We start from the raw sequence: 22,209 nt of genomic DNA on the forward strand, positions 1-22,209 counted from the left end.
AGAAGAAAGAAAAATTTAATTGATTGGGTCTCTGTTTGTCACAATTATTTGTATTTAAATAGAAACTAATCTATAGCTAATTCTCCCTCACACGAAATCTTTAGAGAAAGGTATAGACCTGCACCATCTGCACAAAGAGACAATGTAAACCATCTCCACTTTTTATATTGACTGCATGGGAGATAATAATACTTGATAGATTGCATTAAATAGATCATATGAAAATTGACTTTATTACTTTATTTTTAAAAAAGCTTTTTAAAATGTGATTACTGGAAAATCTAAAATTTCTTACATGACTTATGTATGTGGCTAACATTATACATCTATTGGACAGCACTGATATGAAGGGATAATTTATTGCACTTGATATGGAGTCAGAGCCTAGTTCAGTCCTCCATGCAGTCCTAAAGAAGCCATGTGTAATCTGTCTGAACCTAGGGTCTTGGTTTGTAAACAAGGAGGAGCAGAATACGTCTTCACTATGATGTGGGTTAGGATACAATGAGATGCTGTAGACTAAAGCACCTAGTAAACAGCCATGCTCTGGACAAACATAAAGGATGTTTACTTGTTAAATTAATACTTGTGATCACTGGGGCTACTATGATAATAATATATTAAGTTTACTCTTTTCAGAGCCCTTTTATATAAACCCATCCTAATTATCACAGCAAGCTTGAAGACAGGCCAAAAGGGGTCATTGGGCCACCATCCACTGAATCATTTGCCCAAGATGAAGTAGGCACAGGCAGGTTAAGACATACGTGCCTCAACACAGTCGTGTGCAATTGAAAAACATTACATGTTCAGTTTGAGAAAACGGAGTCTGCTGTCAAGGTTCTATGCCTCATTTTTTAAATCTGCCATAAATTCAGTAACTCTGAGCCATAAAACAGGGATTGGCTTCAGGTCCTTCCTCAGGTCAGTGCCTCAGGTACACGTGGTCAGCCGGTCTGTGCTTTCCTGGAAGCCTCCAGACCTCAGGAGTAGCCATTTGCCTGATTGTGGTACATCAGCCTCTGTGAAAATGTTCTAAAATCGTTGCTGCAGAGGCTTCTTTGTAGTTTATTTTTAAAGTTTAACTATACCAGTGCAACTGCAACCATAAAATAACTAATTTCATGTTTGATCTCATACACAAGCCACATAACCATCTGCAGGGATGAAAGAATTGACCCCCAGTGCGCTTTGCAAATGAATGAGCCCTAGGAAATAGCACGTCTGGAGTCAGCCAAGACATTGTCTAGCCAGATGTCCTTGAAGAAATGTCCTACCATGATAGCCCTGATAACACTGAGTCAGTTTTTTAGCTGTTCCACATGGACCTTTTAAGAGAAAAGGTGAACTGATGCTTGGAGCACAAGTCTAGATTCCAGCTTCGAGTATTAGTATTTTAACACAGTATGTATATAAAATTCTTAGACTTTGAACAGTGATTTAAATTGTATAACCCTAACCTCTTATCACATACCAATATAAGAAAATGTATATTTTCTTAACATTTCCTTAGTACCAATCCCATTTGTTTGAGACAAGAAAACTTTTTTCTTCCCCTGTGACTGGGATAGGAAAATGCTGCTTATCCCATTAAGGACGTCAGGTTCAAGCACTGCCTTACTGTGACTGTCCCTCAGCTGAGGCATTCTCTCTGATTAGAGCTTCGCTTCAGGGCTCTGAAACAGCTCACTTGAAAGCATCCTGTTTTCTTCTCATGTTGATTTCTGCCTTTTCTCAATTTGGATAATTCTGAGATTCTTAGAATTTTCTTCTTTCAGAAGAAGTGGAATGATTTGTGATAACTTGACAGTCACCTAAATCGGATGACTCACTGACAATACACAGAGATAGGCCTATTTCTTTCTTTTGAGAAGAAAGAAATAGCAAATGTTTAGACTTATCACCTACCCCCAGTTCAACTGTAGGCACTCTTGAACTTTCTAGTATTCTGTATCCACTTATGAGTATAAAAATAAAATTAATAAGGAAGTTGAGTTCAGATTTAATAGAAGAAATCTAACCACACATGAGCATCACATTATTTATTTATTTATTTATTTATTATTTTTATTTAATTTGAGCAAGAGTATTGCTCTGTTGCCCAGGCTGGAGTACAGTGTGCAATCTCAGCTCAATGCAACATCTGCCACCTTGGTATGATTCTTCTGCCTCAGCCTCCTAAGTAGCTGGGACTACAGACGCGCGCCAGCATACCCAGCTAATTTTTTTGTATTTTTAGTAGAGATGGGGTTTCATCATGTTGGCCGGGCTGGTCTCGAACTCCTGACTTCAAGCTTGCCTTGGCCTCCCAGAGTGCTGGGATTACAGGCGTGAGCCACTGTGCCCGGCCAGACATCAACATTTAATTGCCCACAGTTGAATTTCAGATTTGATGTCAATTTTATAGTAATAATTATCATTGTAACATCTTAAATTTACATACCTTCTGAGGTGGGTAGGTTAGATGCGTAAAGCCAGTAACCTAACAAACGTTTCGCCTCTTTAAATGCTTTCTGTGCAGTTGGTATTTCATCCTGTATTTCTTATTTTATTATTGTTTTTGTACTTTAACTTTTAATTGTTTTTTATAATGCCCTCCGGTGGTTTCAAAGTGCGCTAATAGCATGGCACTAAAGCTGAGGCACTGTTTTAGCTTTCATTAAGTCTGGGTTCCTTTCTGTAAGAAAATAAACCTTTCTTTTTAAAAGATATATTTAGATGTCACTTCTTTCTTCTCTTCAGTTTTCTTCCCAAACTCTTTTAAAAATTGATGCATGTGGTGAAGAGAGGTTCTTACTCCTCGTGTTTGCATAGGGCTGGTTGGCTGACCCTTGAGCCTTCCATGGCTCACTGCCCTGATGAAGCCCTGCCCCTGCCCCATCTCTCGAGACCTGTGCTCACGTTTGGCGGTTTTGACACGCTGCTTTACCTATGGTCCGCTTTCCCAGTGTGTTCTTGCCCACTCTGCGGCCTATGTACATGGTCTTCTGAGAACTTGCCCCTCTCCTTCCCTGTTCCTTCAAAGGGCTGGTCCCCCTTGCCCTTCCCTTCTCAACATCAATGTTCTCGCAGTCTTGGGGGCCTTCTGTGACTGTCCTATTTAGAGCAGATCCCCCATAATGATTGTTATTCTGAGTTCCACTTCTTTTATTCTTGATGCTTATTATATCAATTATTTTATTTCTGTACCTTTTTTTAATCATTTTGTCAACTGTGACTTTTCTGGTAATTTCTCCTGCCTGAAGTATACACATAATGAGAAGGCTGTCTTACTTATTCCTTTATCTTTCTTACCTAGAGTAGGTCCTGGCACAAACTCAAAACTTAAACACCCTTAGGGAGCTAAGATGTTAAGATTTGTTCTAGCTTATCTTGAAATGTCATTGGTTGGACATATTTTCAAGTTTCATTTTCTGACTTGCTGTAGATAGAAAATGAATATTTACAATCTCTCTAATATGAAGATCCTGTACATCTCTAGATCATTATTATTAACATTAAATTTTGCTTAACAGTTCCAGAGATGTGGAAGATCTAAGAGACTGAGCTCATCCCAGAATGTACCTCAGAAATAGCATTCAAAATGTAAACTCATTATATCTGTTCCTCGTTGTATATCAGCCTCTTAGAAGAGTAAAATTTTGAAGATAATTTTTAGTTCTATTTGAGTTTTAGTTGAATTAGATATACTTTAGAGTCTCAAGATTGATTCATTCTAAAATATAAAGTATAAAACATATGCCAAACCTAAAACTCAATGACTAGGAGATTACTTTTCAGATTGTGTTTCTGTTCCTTTCCATTAATCAGGAAAATTTAGAGTTTGGGGTCATATTCACTTCTGTGAAATATGTGTTAGTAGCCAGAGCTTGCTTTTGAATTTTATGATATGCTGTTTTCCCTTCAGCCATGTCAGTTTGAACAGTGCATCGTGCGTTCTCTACAGTCACTGAAGGGTGTTCTGGAGTGCAAGCCAGGAGAGGCCAGTGTAAGTATTCCAGTTCCGCTTTGACTCCACAGTTTCCCAGGGAGCCCATGGGAATCATAGTTGTACATTTTTGACTCTGCATTGCAAGGTTTTTTCTCTCTCTTTGCTTGCTTGTTCCATGTAGTTTATGTAGGTATGCTGATTTCTGATTCTAAGACAGGCTGATGAAAGTTAAAATGTGAGTGCGTGTGTTGTAGGTAGAGCAGTTACAGTGATAGCACTTTTTGGATAGTGAATAAGGAGGCTGAATCTTGACCATCAGCCCAGCATGGCATTGTCTTCTCAAGCCCGAGTCACCACAATGAGGAAAAACACCATTGGGCCAACTCTTCTCTCATGTTCCTTTTTAGAGTAAGGACACCACTCCTGAAGCAGTGTTCCACGTTTTAACAGTTGTTTTGTTTTGTTTTGTTTTGTTTTGAGACAGAGTCTTGGTCTGTCACCCAGGCTGGAGTGCAGTGGCATGATCTTGGCTCACTGCAACCTCCACTTTAAGCAATTCTCCGCCTCAGCCTCCCAAGTATCTGGTATTACAGGTGTGTGTCTCCATGCCCAGCTAGTTTTTTATATTTTTAGTAGAGATAGAGTTTCACCATTTTTGCCAGGCTTAACTGTTTTTATCTAACTTCATACACAAAAAGCCTTGTTTTCTTAGCAAAGTCCAAAAATTTTAATCAAAATTCTTCTTTACAGGTCTTTCAACAACCTAAAACACAGGAGGAGGTTTGCCAACTAAGCATCAATATCATGCAGGTAATAATTGAAAGCAGTAATGCCCAAAGCCTCAAATGATACTAAGTATCAGTCGACCCCTCTCCTATTTTTAATCTGCCGATGACGTACACTAAATATGTATTTTTTTTTCATCTTGTTTGTATACGTAATAGTTTAGGGTAAGTAGGGTAACAAAGGTTAATGTAAGATTAATTTGGACTTGTTTTAGCAATACCCAAATGTTTCATTTATGTTATGCTCCCCTCTTTTCCGTTTTTTTGGTACTTTATATGTATTCTGTTAGAGCACAGTGTAAATGAAATGATAATTAGTTATTCACATTATATCTATGTGAAGTATTTTTATTGGGACCAGTGCTTTGCAGGCACATAAAGTTGAGAATGTGGATGAGTGAATGAGAAAAAGTGTTTTTCCTAAAATATCTTTACAAACTTAATAATTGATCAAAACATAGTCACTTCTAATTTTCTATTACTTATGTGATAGATACGGATGGGATATATATTTCTGTCATTAATGGAGCATATACAATATATACACGTATTCATATATGCACACAACACCACACCACTTATGGGATATGTAATTCTACTTTATGTAAAGTTATCCAGGAGTTCATTCCTCTGAGAATTCTGAAACTTACTTTTTCACTTAGGTTTTTATATACTGTCTGGAACAGTTGAGCACCAAACCTGATGCAGACATAGATACTACACAGTAAGTAAAAATCAAATTAATCTCATTAATGCATTTAGGAGAATTAAAAATACAAACTTAAGTTTTATACTTGGTCTTATATCCTAAGACTTCTAGTAAGAAAGAAAGATTGTTCATATTAAAGTAATAGTTGTTTTTTATATTTGACCTATATTATTTCCATATTTAGCTTTTAATTCATCTTTGCTTTATTAGAGACATATCGAGCAAATTGAAGACATAATTAGCTTATTAATTATCCAAAGAACAGGTTTTATAAATAATAAAGTATTAAATGTAAATTTATAACTCCTAATTGATTATTTTTATGATTCTGGCGTTAGGGGAAGGTACTGTTACTCTCGTTAGAAACTAAGCATGTTGGTAGAATTATGTCTGGGTCAAGCTTAGTTATTGGAGCTCTAGTGGACACATCTTAACTCTTGATGTTTACAAAATCCATGCGGTAGTTATTTTATAACTGTTCTATAGGACACCATTGTAAAGTGCTGCTTTTTTTAAGAAATCTGTTATTTCTGAATTATACTTGGCATATGTAACTTCTGTGTACCTAAGAGTTATGCTCTGAAACAGATAATACTGAAACAAATGTCTCTTATATCTTCAGTTGACAATTTGGAAATTTACCCATGTTTGTCTATTTACTGGTTTTGGCTTTTGCTTTTCAGTACATAAAACTTATCACCTCCTTAGGGACCCAATAAGGTTTTAATTCTTCTAGGTTTAATTTGATTTGATTTTATATTTTTAGCTCATTATTTCACCAGGAATTTATGTTGTTAGACAGATCCTTAATATTGTGGATTAAATTTCATGTAGCCATAATACCTTCTTTGAGTTGTTAACTGTTAAGTCTCTAAAACACTTAAAGTTATGTGACTTTCACTAAATATTTTACATACAATTCATTGCATTTTTAAATTTGCATAGAGCTTATTGCATTTTTTAAATGAGTGCTTTATTTCTAACTGTACTTGCTTCTGTGTTCAGTCTCTCTGTTGATGTTTCTTCCCCTGATTTGTTTGGAAGTATCCACGAAGACTTCAGCTTGACCTCTGTAAGTCAGACAATAACTAGAAAGTAAATCATTTTAAAACCGTGTAACAGCGATTTCACAAATCGAATTACTTTGTTCCTGCATCATTGCTGTAGCATATGGTATAGGACACTGTGCTGTGCTTTGGAGCTATATTATATGAAATTTTCTGGAAAGTATAATGAATCTGAATTTTTGCACTTAACATTTTTAGCTGGAGTTGTGATTTCAGTCATTCCACGTACTATCTGCATCTTTGTGGTTTCTGAATGTTAAATAGGTGCCCTTGTAGTTCCCTGGTGCTTGAGAGTTGCCGTGATGTGTTGGGGAGAAGGCAGAGGACAAGGGCACCCGTTCCCTCCAACAGCTCTTGCCTCTTCAATGGGAGAAGTTCTACTTTTCTCTGTTTTATTTCTATAAGTTGCCTAATAGCATTTTATTTGAACATAGCCTGAAATACACATGCACACACACACATACACACTTATACACAAAGGGATGTATACACACATATACTGCATATATACATATGTACATATACACACATACTTTTTAAGATGTATATGTGTATTTAAGGAGATTGAGGAGATTCACAAACTTATGACATAGATAAATTCATCTGTTGAAATTCTAACTCCAGCTATCATAAATGAAATAACCCTTTCTGGCTGGTGGCAGTGGCTCTCTCCTGTAATCCCAGCACTTTGGGAGGCCAAGGCAGGTAGATCACTTGAGGATAGGAGTTTGAGATCAGCCTGTCCAATATGGTGAAACCCCATCTCTGCTAAAAATACAAAAATTAGCTGGGTGTGGTGTCGGGTGCCTGTAATCCCAGCTATTTGGGAGGCTAAGGCAGGAGAATCACTTCAGCCCAAGAGGTGGAGGTTGCCGTGAGCCAAGATGGCATCACTGTACTCAAGCCTGGATGACAGAGTGAGACTCCATCTCAAAAAATAATAATTATTATAAATAACCCTCACTGGTTATTATAAATAATAATTTTGTAAATAACTATAAATATTACAAATAAATAATTATAAATAATAATTGTCATGAGTTTGAAGGGTGTATGGGTGTATGCATGTGTGTGTGTGTGTGTGTGTGTGTGTGTGTGTCTGTGTGCACGCGTGCATGCACACATGCCTGGCTGGCTGTCTCAAGGAAAAACTGTTTGACCCAAATTCTACCATATGTCATTTCCCTGGTCATTATAAGTATGAATACCTAAATAAGGGGTTTGGTGTATTCGAAAAATATAGTTTGGTCAAAGTAATCTCAAAATTTATTCTAGATTGAATTTTTTGGATGACTAGGTGAAGAATGAGATAGAGATAGAGAAATCAGGGAGAGAGAAATTCACTGAGATAGAGAAATCAGGGAAAATACAGGTTCAAGAGAAAGATTAAAAATTCTGCTTGGGGGGCGGGCGCAGTGGCTCACACCTGTAATCCTAGCACTTTGGGAGGCCAAGGCAGGTAGATCATAAGGTTAGGAATTCAAGACCAGCCTGGCCAATATGGTGAAACCCCATCTTTACCAGAAATACAAAAAATTAGCCAGGCGTGGTGGTGCTCGCCTGTAATCGAGGCTGATTACAGGCTCCTACTCAGGAGGCTGAGGCAGGAGAACTTGAACCCAGGGGGCGGAGGCTGCAGTAAGTGGAGGTCACACCATTGCACTCCAGCCTAGCAACAGAACAAGACTCCCTCTCAAAAAAAAAAAAAAAAAAAAAAAATTCAGATGGGACCAGTTTTGTTGAATGGGTGACATACATGTAGATACCAAGTGGGTGATTAAATGTCCTTGTTTGGATCCCAGGAGAGAAATCTAGATACAGATTTGTGAAACAGCAGTACTTAAGCAATATAAGGCCTGGGAGTAAGAAAAATGCTCCTTCTTCTGTTCAGCCAGACTTGCAGGCAGAATCTCCCCAAGAGTGGTAGCAGTGGAGTTCCTGCCAGGGACTGTCCCAAACCATCTTAAGATGGGGTCAGTTGGCGTTCCAAAGAAACAAGCATGAAATTCAGGGTGATCAGTGCAAAGTATTAGGGAACAACACACAGAGGGGGCTGCACTGAGTCCTTGCCAGGAACAGCAATGGAGGATGACCTGCCTAGGTATGTCAGCAATGAAGGGGTCTGGGCATGGAGTTTATAAGAGGGTTTAAAGCATTTGGTTCAGGCCAGGGCTGATTTCTGCTATTTAGCAACATGGTCTCCCAGTATTTTCAGGCTACAGTCTAAAGAGCTTCATCAGTGCCTGGGAGGTCAGGGCCCCCACTTGGGTACAAGCCTGCAGGGAAAAACAGGCAACTGGCCCAGTCAGAGCCATCAAGGCACTCTGTGCTCCCCTGATAGGGCACGGAGAGAAATCTAGGGGAGCCCTACACTTGATGAATGAGAGAAGGGCCAAATATATAAAAATAAGGTTGAGGGTGCCATTATTTATGGGCTCACCAGTTGCAGAGCCTCAATGTACCCTAAAAAGGGTTAATCAGAGGTATAGAAGGAAATCCAGATAGAGCAGCACTCCTGAGAGAGATGGAAAATCACATTTAAACAAAGGAAAGCTTTGCAGCCTCAAGGGCTGAAGGGCTTGAGGAGAATGGAAATGCAGAGGGCTGGGGGAGTCCTGGGGAGACAGGGCTGCAGGAGAGGGCCTCCCAAATGGAGATGGCAAGTCTTCCCCTCACTGGCACCCTGAATCCTCAGGCTCTCGCTGCTGGTGTGGCATGTTCCTGCTCCTGTACCTCTTCCATTGGGTGGAGCAACAGGAGTCAGCCCTGGATGCCCTGTGACCCATGAGGCTGCAGCTGTCTGCTGAGTCACATTGAGCCTATTCTCACCTGTTCCCCTAGGCACCTCACATGTGCCTCTGCAGGTTGCAGGGCCTCTCTCCTGCTACTCTCCAGTGTTCTTTTGTGACCAAATTCAGTTCCTCTGTATTCTCCATTGGAAGCTATCTCATGAGATTTGGTGAGATCTTCTTAGGGTCTTGTTCTGTTATCCAGAAGGGAAGCAGCTATGATAAGAAAGACACCTAGATTCAGAGTCAGAAGACACTGGTTGGCATCCTGTGTAACCTCGGGCATATCACTGAGCAGGCGCAGGCCCTGTGTTCTCCTGAACAAAACTGCTGGTGACGCCTGCATCACAGAGATGCTGTGAGGAATCACTGATATAGCGGAAGACTGTCTTCTGTCACCTGCACGTGCTGCGTTTGATAGGTGGAGTTGTTGTGTACCTCTCCATCTTAGTTGTTAATAAGCTTTTGATTAGTCATCCACAGTTGAGAATCTGTGTTGTTCAGTTTTTCTTTCCACTTTTATTGCATCTTAATTTAGATTTGAGCAACAAATGTACTTACAGGAGTAAGATTTTAAATGACTCAAATAGCTTTTCTGTTTTTTAAGAGCCTCATAGATTACAATGGGAAAAACAAAGAGAATTAACAGGGCAGAGAAGGTGTGGCAGGCCTAGCTCGATAGATAAGGAGGCTTGACTCTGGAAGGAAAAAGTAATTAAGGATTGATCTTCAAAACTGAACAACTAGCTGAGGTTTTTGAGGCAAACAGCATGTTGGGAGTAGCTGATGAAATGTCATGTTTACTTACTCCTTATCCTTACAGGGACTGTGTAATGGTAACTCCAGGCCTGGGGACCGGAGGGGAATGCTGCCTCCTCGTCCCCACCTCACTTGGGCGAGTTTCCAGTGGCTATTCACTGTTATCCTTCTTGACATTTATTCACAAAACATGGAGGAGTGTTATACATAATACAACCCTGTTTACCTTGTCTTATGCACCATTTCCTATCCATAGAGTAATTCAAGGCCACTCACTTATTTGAACGTCTTGATAATTCCTCGGCCTTTTACTTATATTTGTTGATGACCAAAAACAGGTAGTGAATAGGCTACACTCTGCCAGAAATAAAGAAGGGAACATTTTGAATAAAGGAATCTAGAAGGTTTTTAGAAATTATTGTACTAAATGAAATTATTGGGAAATGTAAAAGATGATTGGCAAGTAAATTCAAGGACTTATAGTTACCATTTTTCCACATATCTCAAAAAATAGGAACCTCTTTCCACATTTACTATATCAAATTACTGTAAGTTATTCTGATTATACACAGAGAGAGCATACAAAGTATGTGATGGAAAGTGGTTTCTGCTGTAGGTTTAGTTGAAGAATCTAAGTCAAGGCCCTAGATTAGTCAAAGTTGTTCCAGAGAAGGCCCACCCACCCTCGGGAGCACAGGCCAGGTGCCTTGGTGAACCACACCAGCAACATAGGGCCATTCCTGGAATTTTATTTACCAAGTAGTTCTTCTGAACTGTAAAAGGATACTTTGTTTATCAGCATTTGCATGTGGTAATTTTTGCAAGAAATTACTTTAGGTGGACAGAACCTTGGAGAATGTAGAAGTGACTGGCTTGTACCTCTTCCTCTTGTCTACACTGACTACTTCCTAAGGCGGGGTCCTCTCTCAGTGACCCTCACTCCCCATTAGAGGGAGATGATTCCTTGTTTTCTTCTGCAAACACAATTCCTAATGGCCTAAGATAGTTGAAGGAGCCCATCATACAGATGTATGGCTATGTAATTCTCTTCCAGGTTGCACAAAATTTATAAACTTTTTTACAATAGTTTCTACATTTTAAATGTAATTAGTTATTTAAAATATTTATTCCTATAGCTTTTTCTTGTACACAAAGTATTAAGTAAACAATAAAGTAGAATCCTTTTCATAAGAAACACTGATCCCAGTTCCACCTGATCCTAGTTAATGGGATTTTATCAATCTGTTTTTTCATACAACCTGCTAAGTTTTAAAAGAAATATTTGATTCTTTGGTGTATTATGTAATTATAAGCAAATAGTAGAATTGCAGGATTTTATTATGTTTATGTTATAATATTGGGAAAGAAGCAGTCAAGAAAATCAAAGCATTGAATATTGATGTTAAAGAGCAGAGACTGTGATTAAACCTGACAAGTGTTAATCAGTTATTCTGTCACTATAAATGTGATTTTCTAAAAAACTGTTTTGCTTTTAGGAACAGCGCCTTTTGATAGTCCTAAGTAATTGCTGTTATCTAGAACGTCACACTTTCCTAAATATTGCAGAACATTTTGAAAAGCACAACTTCCAGGGAATAGAAAAAATAACACAGGTAAGTGAGTTCATGTAAAATGCATAAGTCGGTGGTTTTGCCAGCTCAGTTTCCAAGCTGTTTCCTAGCCTGTGTTCTTCTGCTGTCAGAGCCCATTCCCTCTGCATGCCACCTTCATACCCACACTCCTTCCCCACCTTCACCCTACTCCATCTTGGATGATTCCCTTCCTTCCCTTGGTTCACCTCGAATTGTTAATACCCTTCTCTTTTCTCTGGAGCAAAGCTTCCTCAAGGTTAGAGCTGGTTTACTCCACGTCTGAGCTGTTCAAAAGTGAGGGAAGAAAATAAGGAGAGAAAGGCAGCAAACTGAGATATTTCAGAATTATCTCATATTTGACTCCTTTTAGGTGAATGCATTAGATACAGCCAGCAGCAAACTCCCTGAGCCTGCAGAAAAACCTTTTCCTGCTATTCACTCCTCTCCTTCCTCTCTCCCTTTCTGTATGACCTTAAGGATGCTTTTGCTTTGCTGCTGTGCGCATGCACGCATGCACACACACACCGGCTTATGCAGCTGTAGGATGCTCTGCATCCTACCTGAAAAATACATCCTCCCCACTCTCTAATCACTGCATGCGGAAAGGTTGGGCAAAAGCGAGTCTTGTAGAAATTAATGGAGTGAGTTTTCTTTTTAATGTTAGACTTTATTGTTTATATTTTTTTCAACTAAGCAGAAAAGGAAAAAATGAAGTAATCTTGTTATTAAGGTTGGTTGGTTCCTGGGCAAAGGTTTATCAGATTTCTCAGTAAAACTGTGCTAGTACCACTTTTTAATGTCAGTACATTTTTCTCAGTGCAAAGAGTAAGAACGATAATGATCTGGTTAATCTTATAATCAACATGTATTCTGGATTACATACTTTTTATAAATGGTGGCTCCAGTTCATGAACTACATTGGGATTTTTTTTCAAAGAATGAAAATGTCAAAGTGGGCGGCCCTGTCTTGTTTTCCTGCCTTTTCGTAAAGATTAATCATTCTGATGAGAAATGTTGTGACTTAAGCCTTTGGGGTCAAACGTCTAGTTTATTTCCAGAAACTTTTGTGTTAACAATTGCAAGGTGCTATCTTGCAGTAAAAAGTGGCTATTTGTAGATGGTGGCCACTTTGGGGGGGGTTTTTTTTTAAGACGGAGTTTCGCTCTTGTTACCCAGGCTGGAGTGCAATGGTGCGATCTCAGCTCACCGCAACCTCTGCCTCCTAGGTTCAGGCAATTCTCCTGCCTCAGCCTCCTGAGTAGCTGGAGTACAGGCACACGCCACCATGCCCAGCTAATTTTTTGTATTTTTAGTAGAGACGGGGTTTCACCGTGTTGACCAGGGTGGTCTCGATCTCTTGACCTCGTGATCCACCCGCCTCAGCCTCCTAAAGTGCTGGGATTACAGGCTTGAGCCACCGCGCCTGGCCCCACTTTGTTTTTATATAATGACATGAATATATTTATTGGAGAAATTTTATCATTTTAAAATATATGAAATTATTAGAAATTGCATGTAAAAGAAGCAACAAATTTGGTTTCTCTAGGTTTTTTGCAGTACTAAGTAGGAACTGTCTGTTGCTTCACTTTATATCATTAAGAAGTAGAATTAAATGAATATTAAAAAAATATTTTTTCATATCCCTCCTAGTCTTTGTCCAGATCATTTTGAGAGCAAGATAATATAAAGGATCTGGAGATGTAGCAGTATAAATGGTAGGCTTTTTTCCACTCAGAATTTGGATTATTTTTAATTGACCATCTTGAATATTTTGAAATTCAGTTGCGTTTAAAATAAATAGACAGTAAACTAGATTTAGATGATTAATTTTATTAATTTGTGAATCTGTTTGCGAATTTATTAATTTCATGATTCCAACCAAGTAAAATATATTCCTGGTATCAAAGGGAAAGGCCTGCTGACTGCCACTGTTTATTATAGTTTCCCTCCAAATGACAAATAATTCTAGAGGCATCAATCCCAGGAAAATCACAGGGTACAGGTCACAGGTCACAGTGGATGGCTTATCCATTCTCTCTCTGTTTCTGCACTTGAAGATGAGGGTCTCTAGTAGGGGGACCTCATGTCGCTGGGCATCCTCATGTCACTGGGCGTGGACCTCCTCTCATACTCCTCTGGTTTAAGCCAGGGGTTGGCCAAGTGTTTCTTCCGAGTATATTTCCTTCCGCTTTCTTATTGGTACTTCTGTCAGGAAAAGCATCATTCCCTTCACCTGTTTATCACCTTGGAATGTAGAGATAAATTAGTATTAATGTAGGAACAGGAGACAAATAAATGTTTTTAGGGGGTTATTAAAATTTAATGATCAATGACATTTGAAGCTAGAATGATTTTATACATACAATTGTATTTGGTGCAGATAATCCTGGGAAGAAATCAGGGCTAGTATTATCAGCTCCATAATCTTCACAGGGGAAGATACTCAGAGAGGTCAAGGATTTGACCTGGAAGTAGCACAGCAAGGCAGGACTCAAAAATTACATTTTCTCATTCTAAATCCAAAATGTTTTCTGGTCTAGCAGCACGCATCTTCAAGAATAAAACGGGTCTCATGATAATACAGTTGACCCTTAAGCAACTCAGAGGTTGGGGTGCCAACCCCTGTGTAGTTGAAAATCTAAGTATAACTGTTGACTACCTCAAGACATAACTACTAGTAGCCTACTGTTAGCTGGGAGCTTTGTGAATAACATAAACAGTGCATCAATTTGTGTATCTTTTGCATACTGTATTCTTGTAATGTTGTAAGCTGGAGAAAAAGGAATGTTATTAGGACAAATATTAGGAAGAGAAAATGCATTAACTATTCATAAAGTAGCAGTGAATAATCGTTATAAAGGTTTTCATCCTCTTCATCTTCATGTGGAATAGGCTGAGGAAGAGAAAGAGAAGGGGTTGGTCTTACAGTGTCAGGTTCACCAAGGTGGAAGAAAATATGTGTGTATAAGTGGACACATGTAGTTCAAACCCATGTTGTTCAAGGGTCAACTTCATACCAAAGAAATGAAAATAGGACATGAAGCTGGTTGACTAGTGTACGTTGTTTTGGCCTTTATGAAACCACATTGAGTAGTACTTCATAAGATCAGGACATCCAAATCATCTTGCTCTACAAGGTTCCGTCTTAAAAATAAGCCCCATTATAAAGCTTTGGTGGGCTTGGTGCTGTTCAATACCAGACAGTGTGTGCCAACAGGGAGCGTCCTGCCATGTGTGTGCATTTTCATTTGTATTGCCTGTACCATTTAGCTTTTTCTCATGTCCTGGAGATGCCTTTTTCTAGTCACATTTTTTTTCAACTTATAAAAGTGAGACCCAACCGTTATTTTTAAAAAGGAAAAATATTGGGAAGTTGAAAACAATAATAAAAATTAAAATCATCTATAATGCCCCAACCAAAGGAAGACACTACTATTTTAATATTTATAGTAACCATGAATTTATATATCCTATATATGCATTTTTTTTAATTTTAAACGGTGAAAAGAAATTTGAGAAAAAAATACATTTTTCTGAATTAATCTGACATATTTTTTCTACTGAATATTCTATTGTGAGTTATTTTCCTTTTTTATTTAATGTTTTTGTAAAATGTGTTTTATGGCTTTATAACCTTTGTTAATGTGGATATACCATAGTATTTTTAAAGTCTCCTCCCATACTAGTATCCTTAGGTTTATTTTTAATTTTTTTTTTGTTGTTACTGAAAAGTGAAGATAACTTTGATCACATCTCTAATTACTTACTCACAATAGGCTCCAGGGGAGTAGATTCACAGCTCCAAAGTCACTTGGTAAATAGTGCAAGATTGCTTTTTGGAAGCTGATCTCATCACATTTCTGTCATCTTTTTAATTATGATGTTTAATTCGATAGGTTAAAATCGGGCTTCATTGTATTTTATTTTGCATGCTTTTTTCTGTTTAGGAGGTTAGCACTTTTTCTTCTGTTGATTCACTGTTTATATTCTAGAAGAGCTAATTTTGAAGGCTCGTAGAAAGTTAAGAAATATGTTGCAAATAAGTTGGCAATTTAAATGTGCAAACCAAATTTGCCACAAACCGAATTCTTTGAACCTTTAAGAAAGGAATACCAGAGTTGTATGGTTAATAAACTTCAGCAAATAATTTTATTGTGGTAGGTATAATTATATAATTCCAGGGAGTGTTGTTTTTTTTTTTTGAGACGGAGTTTCGCTCTTGTTACCCAGGCTGGAGTGCAATGACGTGATCTCGGCTCACCGCAACCTCCGCCTCCTGGGTTCAGGCAATTCTCCTGCCTCAGCCTCCTGAGTAGCTGGGATTACAGGCACGCACCACCATGCCCAGCTAATTTTTTGTATTTTTAGTAGAGACGGGGTTTCACCATGTTGACCAGGATGGTCTCGATCTCTTGACCTCGTGATCCACCCGCCTCGGCCTCCCAAAGTGCTGGGATTACAGGCTTGAGCCACCACGCCCGGCCCCAGGGAGTGTTTTTACATATATAAAATACTTTTAAAATCTGTCCCAGTCTTTAAAAAATAAGCATCTAACTCAGAATTTGTATACTTGGAGATTTTCACCTGAGGAGACCTGTAGACATTAAACAATTCTGGCATTACATTTTTAATTGAAGTTTTATTTGAAACTTCTAAATCTCTTTCAGAAACTCCAGTGTGAGGGGTGTGGAGAGACAGCGCCTTTTTCTTGTACGTCCAGGGAAATTCCTTTATATGGAACAGCTGATTTTAAAGAGTTTTGCATTGCTTTAACTGCATATACTGTATTTTACATATTTGATTATTTTAGCTTAATTGAATGTAATTAAATTTCACATTGGAAACCATTTGAATTCATAGATGTGAACGAGTACAGCTTCGTGTCGTCACCACTTATATCATCTCTGTATATGTGTGTTTCATTTTTCTTGTTGCTTGATACATATAAACAAAATCAGCTAAATTTTGTTTAGAGGCTATTTTATATAATAAAAAAGTTGTAAATTAATCTGTTTTGGAGTTTAAGATCTTACAGACAGAAATTATAAATTGATCAGATGTGTTTCTGCCTTCAAAACACTGACCCTAATTTTTGACCCTATTTGGCTGCCTTGAGTTTCTTGTAGAAACAGGGAAAGAATAAACATACATACTTAAGAGAGATGCACCATCAGAAGGACTCAGGGACCTTGTAATCTATAAAGTGTTACGGCCTCACTAGAGAAAGTACCTGAGAAAAGGTTTCACAAAGCAAGAAAGAACCTAAGATTGCGTATTCCAGATGCTGTTTCAAAGACCAAAGGAAAGGCACTACATACATGTCTTTGGAAAGCTGGGAAGTGCAGGAACTAAGGAGCAAAACAGCTGGTTCTTCCAGTTGGGTAGGGTATGGCATTCCTAAGCCAAAAAACCTAAGCCAATTCAATTTAACCCACATAAATAACTGTGTTACCATCCCCTGGATATTTCTATTCTCTGGGCATTTGATTTGTCTTCTTCCTCTGTACTCAGCAGTTTCTGTAGACAACCTCATCTGCCCTCACAGCCTTATCCATCATTGATGGATGCCCATGATTCCCAAATTCTTTATTTTTGACCTGCATGTCATTCTGAGACCTTAGATGTGTTTCCTACCAGACATTCTCTCTAGAAGTTTCCATCGAGATTTTAAAGCAACCTGGCCAAACTAGTCATCTTCCTCCTTCAGAACAGCTTCTCTTTTGTATGTTCCCCGTCTTAGTCAATAGCCAGTGAATCACTAAGCCAGAACTTGGGAGTTCCTCCTTTTTTCTGTTTTATTTATTCATTTTTAATTGACAAATAATAATTGTACATATTTATGGTACACAATGTGCTGTTTGATCTGTGCATACATTCTGCAGTCTGTCAAACTAATTAACATAGCCATCATCTCACCAACTTAACTTTTTTTTGAGGACATTAAAAATCTATTCTTTTAGGAATGAAATGCACAGTATATTAACCATGCCATGCTGTTTGATCAACACCTCCCTTTCCCCCAGGTCCCACTCTCCCCTCAGGCCCCAGTAACTCCCATTCTGTTCTCTGTTTCTATGATAAGGACTTTTGTAGATTCCACATATAAGTGAGATCACAGTATTTGTCTTTCTGTGCATGGTTTGTTTCATTTAGCATGAGGTCCTCTAGTACCATTCATGTTGCAGGTGACAGAATTTCTTCTTTCTTGAAGGCTGTATCGTATTCCATTGTGGATATGTACCACATTTTAAAAATTCATTCATCCATTACTGGGAATTATTCTTGAAGTCATTCCTTATGATGCTTTTTGCCAAGTCTTTCTTCTCAACTCAACCCCTGAACCATCTTCCAAATCTTTCTCTACTTCTCTAACTTAATGTTCCTGTCCAAGCTCAGCCCTTTTTCATCATCCAACGGCTGTGGTTTTGTAGAAACCTTCCTAGCAGGTGCTTTGTTTAATGTCTAGATGTTTCCACTCTACCGCTTATCACCCAGAGTGTCCAGGATGGGCTTTCAAAAACCCAGAGCTACTCATGTTGTTCTTCCCCCTCCTGTGTTTCAGGGCTCCTTATTGCCTGAAGAGCTAGACTCCAGAGGCTGGCGTTTGTGTAGGATTTTCATTGGCTCTCTTGCCTCCTTCTCTCATGGCTTTTGTCCCCCTACTCCAACGCCATTTATTTAGCCTGGGCACCTGCTCATGTTTCCTTGAATGTTTCATATAATTTGTCTATTCATTCACTCATGCCATAAATACTCATTCAATGACAGCTCTTTTGTAGGAACATTTATCTATAGCTTCTCTTGTACGGTCTGTCTGTCTGGATTGCCTTTTCCTCAGTCAATCTGGACTTGATCCTCCTCCAAAGCCCATTTCACATGCAGATGTCTCATCCTGTGTCAAGCCTACAGGGCCTCTCCTCATCCATTCCCAAAGTGCAAAGTGGACCATATCATCTTCTTTCTCCCTTGGATGCTTTGTTCTTGACACTAGAAAATCATTTAACACATTGCATTATGATTAGTTAAATGGAGATACACTTCTTTTCTAGATTGTAATTCTTTTCAAATGCTTTTAGTTAAATATTTTATCCTTATAATAAAATAGATACTGTGTAATGTAAGATGTAGGAGAGTGATGAAATGAACCCACATGCTCCCACACCACCAAGCTAAAGGAACAAAATATCCCAGAGGCCTTATTCTCGCTCGTGCCCCTGCACAGCCATGCCACCCACCTTCCCCTATAGAAAGCCACTTTTGAATTGTGTGGTTTCTAAACAATATTTTGTTTGAAATTACCTGTTTTTGACTTTTACATTAGCATATTCAGGATTATATGATGTGTATTTTTCTGTGACTTTCTTTTCCCACTCAGTATTATTTTGGGATGTATCCATGTTGTAGCATGTAGGCCATGCTAGTTTGTAACATGAATTAAAGAATATGTTCCTTTTTCTTCTTTGAAAGAGTTTGTATAAGATTGGAATTATTTATTCTTTGAATATTTAGAATAACTCTCTGGTAATGATATTTTCTGTAGACCCAGTATTTTCCTTGTGAAATGATTGTTAATTACTAGTTCAATTTCTTTAATGGTTATAGAACCATTCAGATTTTTTATTTCTTCACGTAGTTGTGGTCATCTATATTTTTCTAGGATTTTCTAGGACTTTGCCCATTTTGCTTAAATTTTCAAATCTTTGGGCATAAATTGTTTTCTAATAGTTTCATTTTATTCAGCCTCAGCTGCATTTGGGGTTATATGGCCCTTTTTTGAACTTACTATTGCTTGTTTGTATTTTTATTCTTTTTTTCTTGCCCGAGTCTTTTTCAGAGAATCAACTTTTGTCTTCAGTACTGATTTCCCTTTATATCCTTGTTTTCCCTTGCAGTAATTTGGACTCTAATCTTGTTTTATTTACATAGTTCATTGATTCTAAACCTTTCTGTCTTTTAACACAGACACTCAAAGCTGTGAATTTCGCTCTAAGTGTCTCTCTGGTAGCATTGCACATATTTTAACAAATGATATTTTAGTTATTGTTCCATTTTTTTATTTTTGAATTTTAATTCTGTTTTAATCTTGGCTAGAAGTATGATTTTAAATTTCCAAGCTAAGGGAGCAGAGGAGCAGTCGGAATTAGTTTTCTCTTGGTTAGAGATTTCTAACATTATTGTTCTGAGGTCAGAGAATATCATGTTTTTAGGTTTGCCGAGACTTGCTTTGTAAGCTGATACATGGACAGTTTTCTGAAACACCCTACCTCACTTGAAAATATTGTCCTTAAGTTTTAGATACCACATTCCACAGATGTCTATTAGATCAGGTTTGTGAATTATGTTGTTCAGTCTTCTATATCCACTCCTTTTGTTTGTTTGTTTTGTACTTTGATTTCTTGATTATTGAGGAAAACGTAAAGTCTTTCCTTGGCTCCTTTTTTAGATATTTTGTTTGCCTCTACTAGTCGGTATTTTTATTATGTGTCTTGGTATTATTATTTTCTTGGCCTTTCTATACCCCTGGCTCTGATTGGTGTCTTTAATAAATTCTGGAAATTTCTAAGCCATTATCTCTTTAAATACTTTTTTCTTCTTTATTCACACTTTTCTCTCCCTCAAGATCTTCTATTGGACGTATGTTACACCTTTTCACTCTATTCTTCACATCTCTTAATTTTTTTCTTTTCCCCTCTCATTTTTACTTCTCTGTACTGATTATGGGTCATTTCTTCATCTGTTTTTTTCTTCCTGGTTTCTTCAGTTGTGTCTAATCTTGCTAAAATTTACTATGTATTGAAATTTTATTTTAGTTGTGTTTTTTCTCCAGAAACTCTTTGTATTTTTGTTGTGTTATTGTTAATAAGAGGAAATTATTAACTTACTCTGGAATGGTATAATTTCATAAATCAGGGAAGGAGATAGTAGGAGCAGTAAAGTTCTTTACAGTGTCTCAATTTGTTCTATGTAGATAGAAAATCAAACACAAGCTAAGATCAAGTATAAGATTATCTTATTAAGAATAGTGGAGCAAATAAGTGAAGCCTAATAAATAAGATGTGAGGTGATTAACATGTTTATTAAAAATTCATGACTGGGCACAGTGGCTCATACCTGTAATCCCAGCACTTTGGGAGGCTGAGGTGGGTGGCTCACCTAGGGTCAGGAGTTAAAGAGTAGCCTGGCCACCATCGTGAAACCCCATCTCTACTAAAAATACAAAAATTAGCTGGGCACGGTGACATGCACCTGTAATCCTAGCTACTTGGGAGGCTAAGGCAAAAGAATTGCTTGCGCCTGGTAGGTGGAGGTTGTAGTGAACTGAGAACTCACCATTGCACTCCAGCCTGAGTGACAGAGCAAGACTCCATCTCAAAAAAAGAAAAATCACAGGAAAAGACACACTCATGTTTTGGATGCACTAAAGATTAGTAAAACACCAGGTTAGAACCACAGCAGGAGGTGAAAGAAGTGAGGCTTGGAAGCCCTCACTAACAAGTGCTAGAGAGACATGGGCTATCCTGTTTCAGGGTGACAGTATATCCTGTTTCGTCTATAGTGTTCTTTTTTCTGTTAATACTTCTCCTAGGAATTAAGAGTTTGTTTGTTTTTTTAAAATTGGTTATTTACTTGGCATTTATTTTGTCCATATTTGACAAGTTGTGGTTCAGTAATATAAAGAAATGTCAGTTTGCCACCTGTCCTGCCATCATTTGAAAAGAGCTAAAAAAATTTAATTCGTCTGAACCTAGTTATCCAGATTCACTTGGATAAATGTTCTGGTGATAGTTTGATGACCTTATTTCTATATAGATGGCTAAATTAAAGGCAGTCTTTCTGTCACATTTGGAATGAAAATAATAGTTTGTTTATTTTCTTTCTAGGAAGCATACTCTTGAAAAAAACATTATTACCAAAAATTTTTTTAAATCACAAATTTGAAATCTTAAATTGGAAACATTAAAATACATCAAAATAATGATTTTACCTTTTAAACCATTTTGACTGAGTTGAAGACAACAGTATAGAAATTAGGGAAATATGACAATCACTTAGGCATCTCTTCTCCAGGACTGTGCATTGGGCACATTGGCTGGAATAAATGCCTGGTACATGAGATGAAAATGTTGTTCAGTTTACGTGATTGCTGCTAAGAAAGGTAGAATGGTGGTTTATCTTAGGTAGTATTGGCCACTAAACCAAAATTCTGCCTCCACATATGCCTTACTTCTCTAAATTATTACCAGCAGTTTTTTAAATGCTTTGAAAGCCTCTCCTCAGTGCTAATATGTACAAATTCAGTGAGTAAGTCTATTTCTGAATACAGATATTCCTCAACTTAGGATGGGGCTACCTCCAGATAGACTTCCAAAATTGAAATTATTGTAAGTGCATTTTCTACTTACGGTATTTTCTACTTAGAGTGGGTTTAACCTGATATGTAGCACATTATAAGCCAGGGAGGATACTGAATGCCTATTGCTTTTGCACCATGGTAAATTGGGAAAATCATGAGTTGAACTATCATAAGTCAGGACTGTCTGTACACAATTAAATTGTTATCTTTTATAGATTCTGGA

General features: G+C 37.8%; 1 protein-coding gene across 4 annotated transcripts in view; it reads left to right on the top strand.

Moving 5' to 3' along the window:
• Positions 1 to 22,209, top strand: part of EXOC2 (exocyst complex component 2) — a 227,262-nt gene that overhangs the window by 143,393 nt on the left and 61,660 nt on the right. For all 4 annotated transcript variants that reach the window (XM_054253780.2, XM_078368461.1, XM_035295152.3 and 1 more), the window contains 5 exons: positions 3,908 to 3,988; positions 4,682 to 4,741; positions 5,379 to 5,440; positions 6,431 to 6,497; positions 11,537 to 11,653. In XM_054253780.2, coding sequence (XP_054109755.1) covers positions 3,908 to 3,988; positions 4,682 to 4,741; positions 5,379 to 5,440; positions 6,431 to 6,497; positions 11,537 to 11,653 — 387 coding nt within the window. The remainder of the gene's footprint in view (positions 1 to 3,907; positions 3,989 to 4,681; positions 4,742 to 5,378; positions 5,441 to 6,430; positions 6,498 to 11,536; positions 11,654 to 22,209) is intronic.

Source organism: Callithrix jacchus, chromosome 4 (assembly GCF_049354715.1).
Source record: "Callithrix jacchus isolate 240 chromosome 4, calJac240_pri, whole genome shotgun sequence".
In the NCBI taxonomy this organism is placed as follows: domain Eukaryota; kingdom Metazoa; phylum Chordata; class Mammalia; order Primates; family Cebidae; genus Callithrix; species Callithrix jacchus.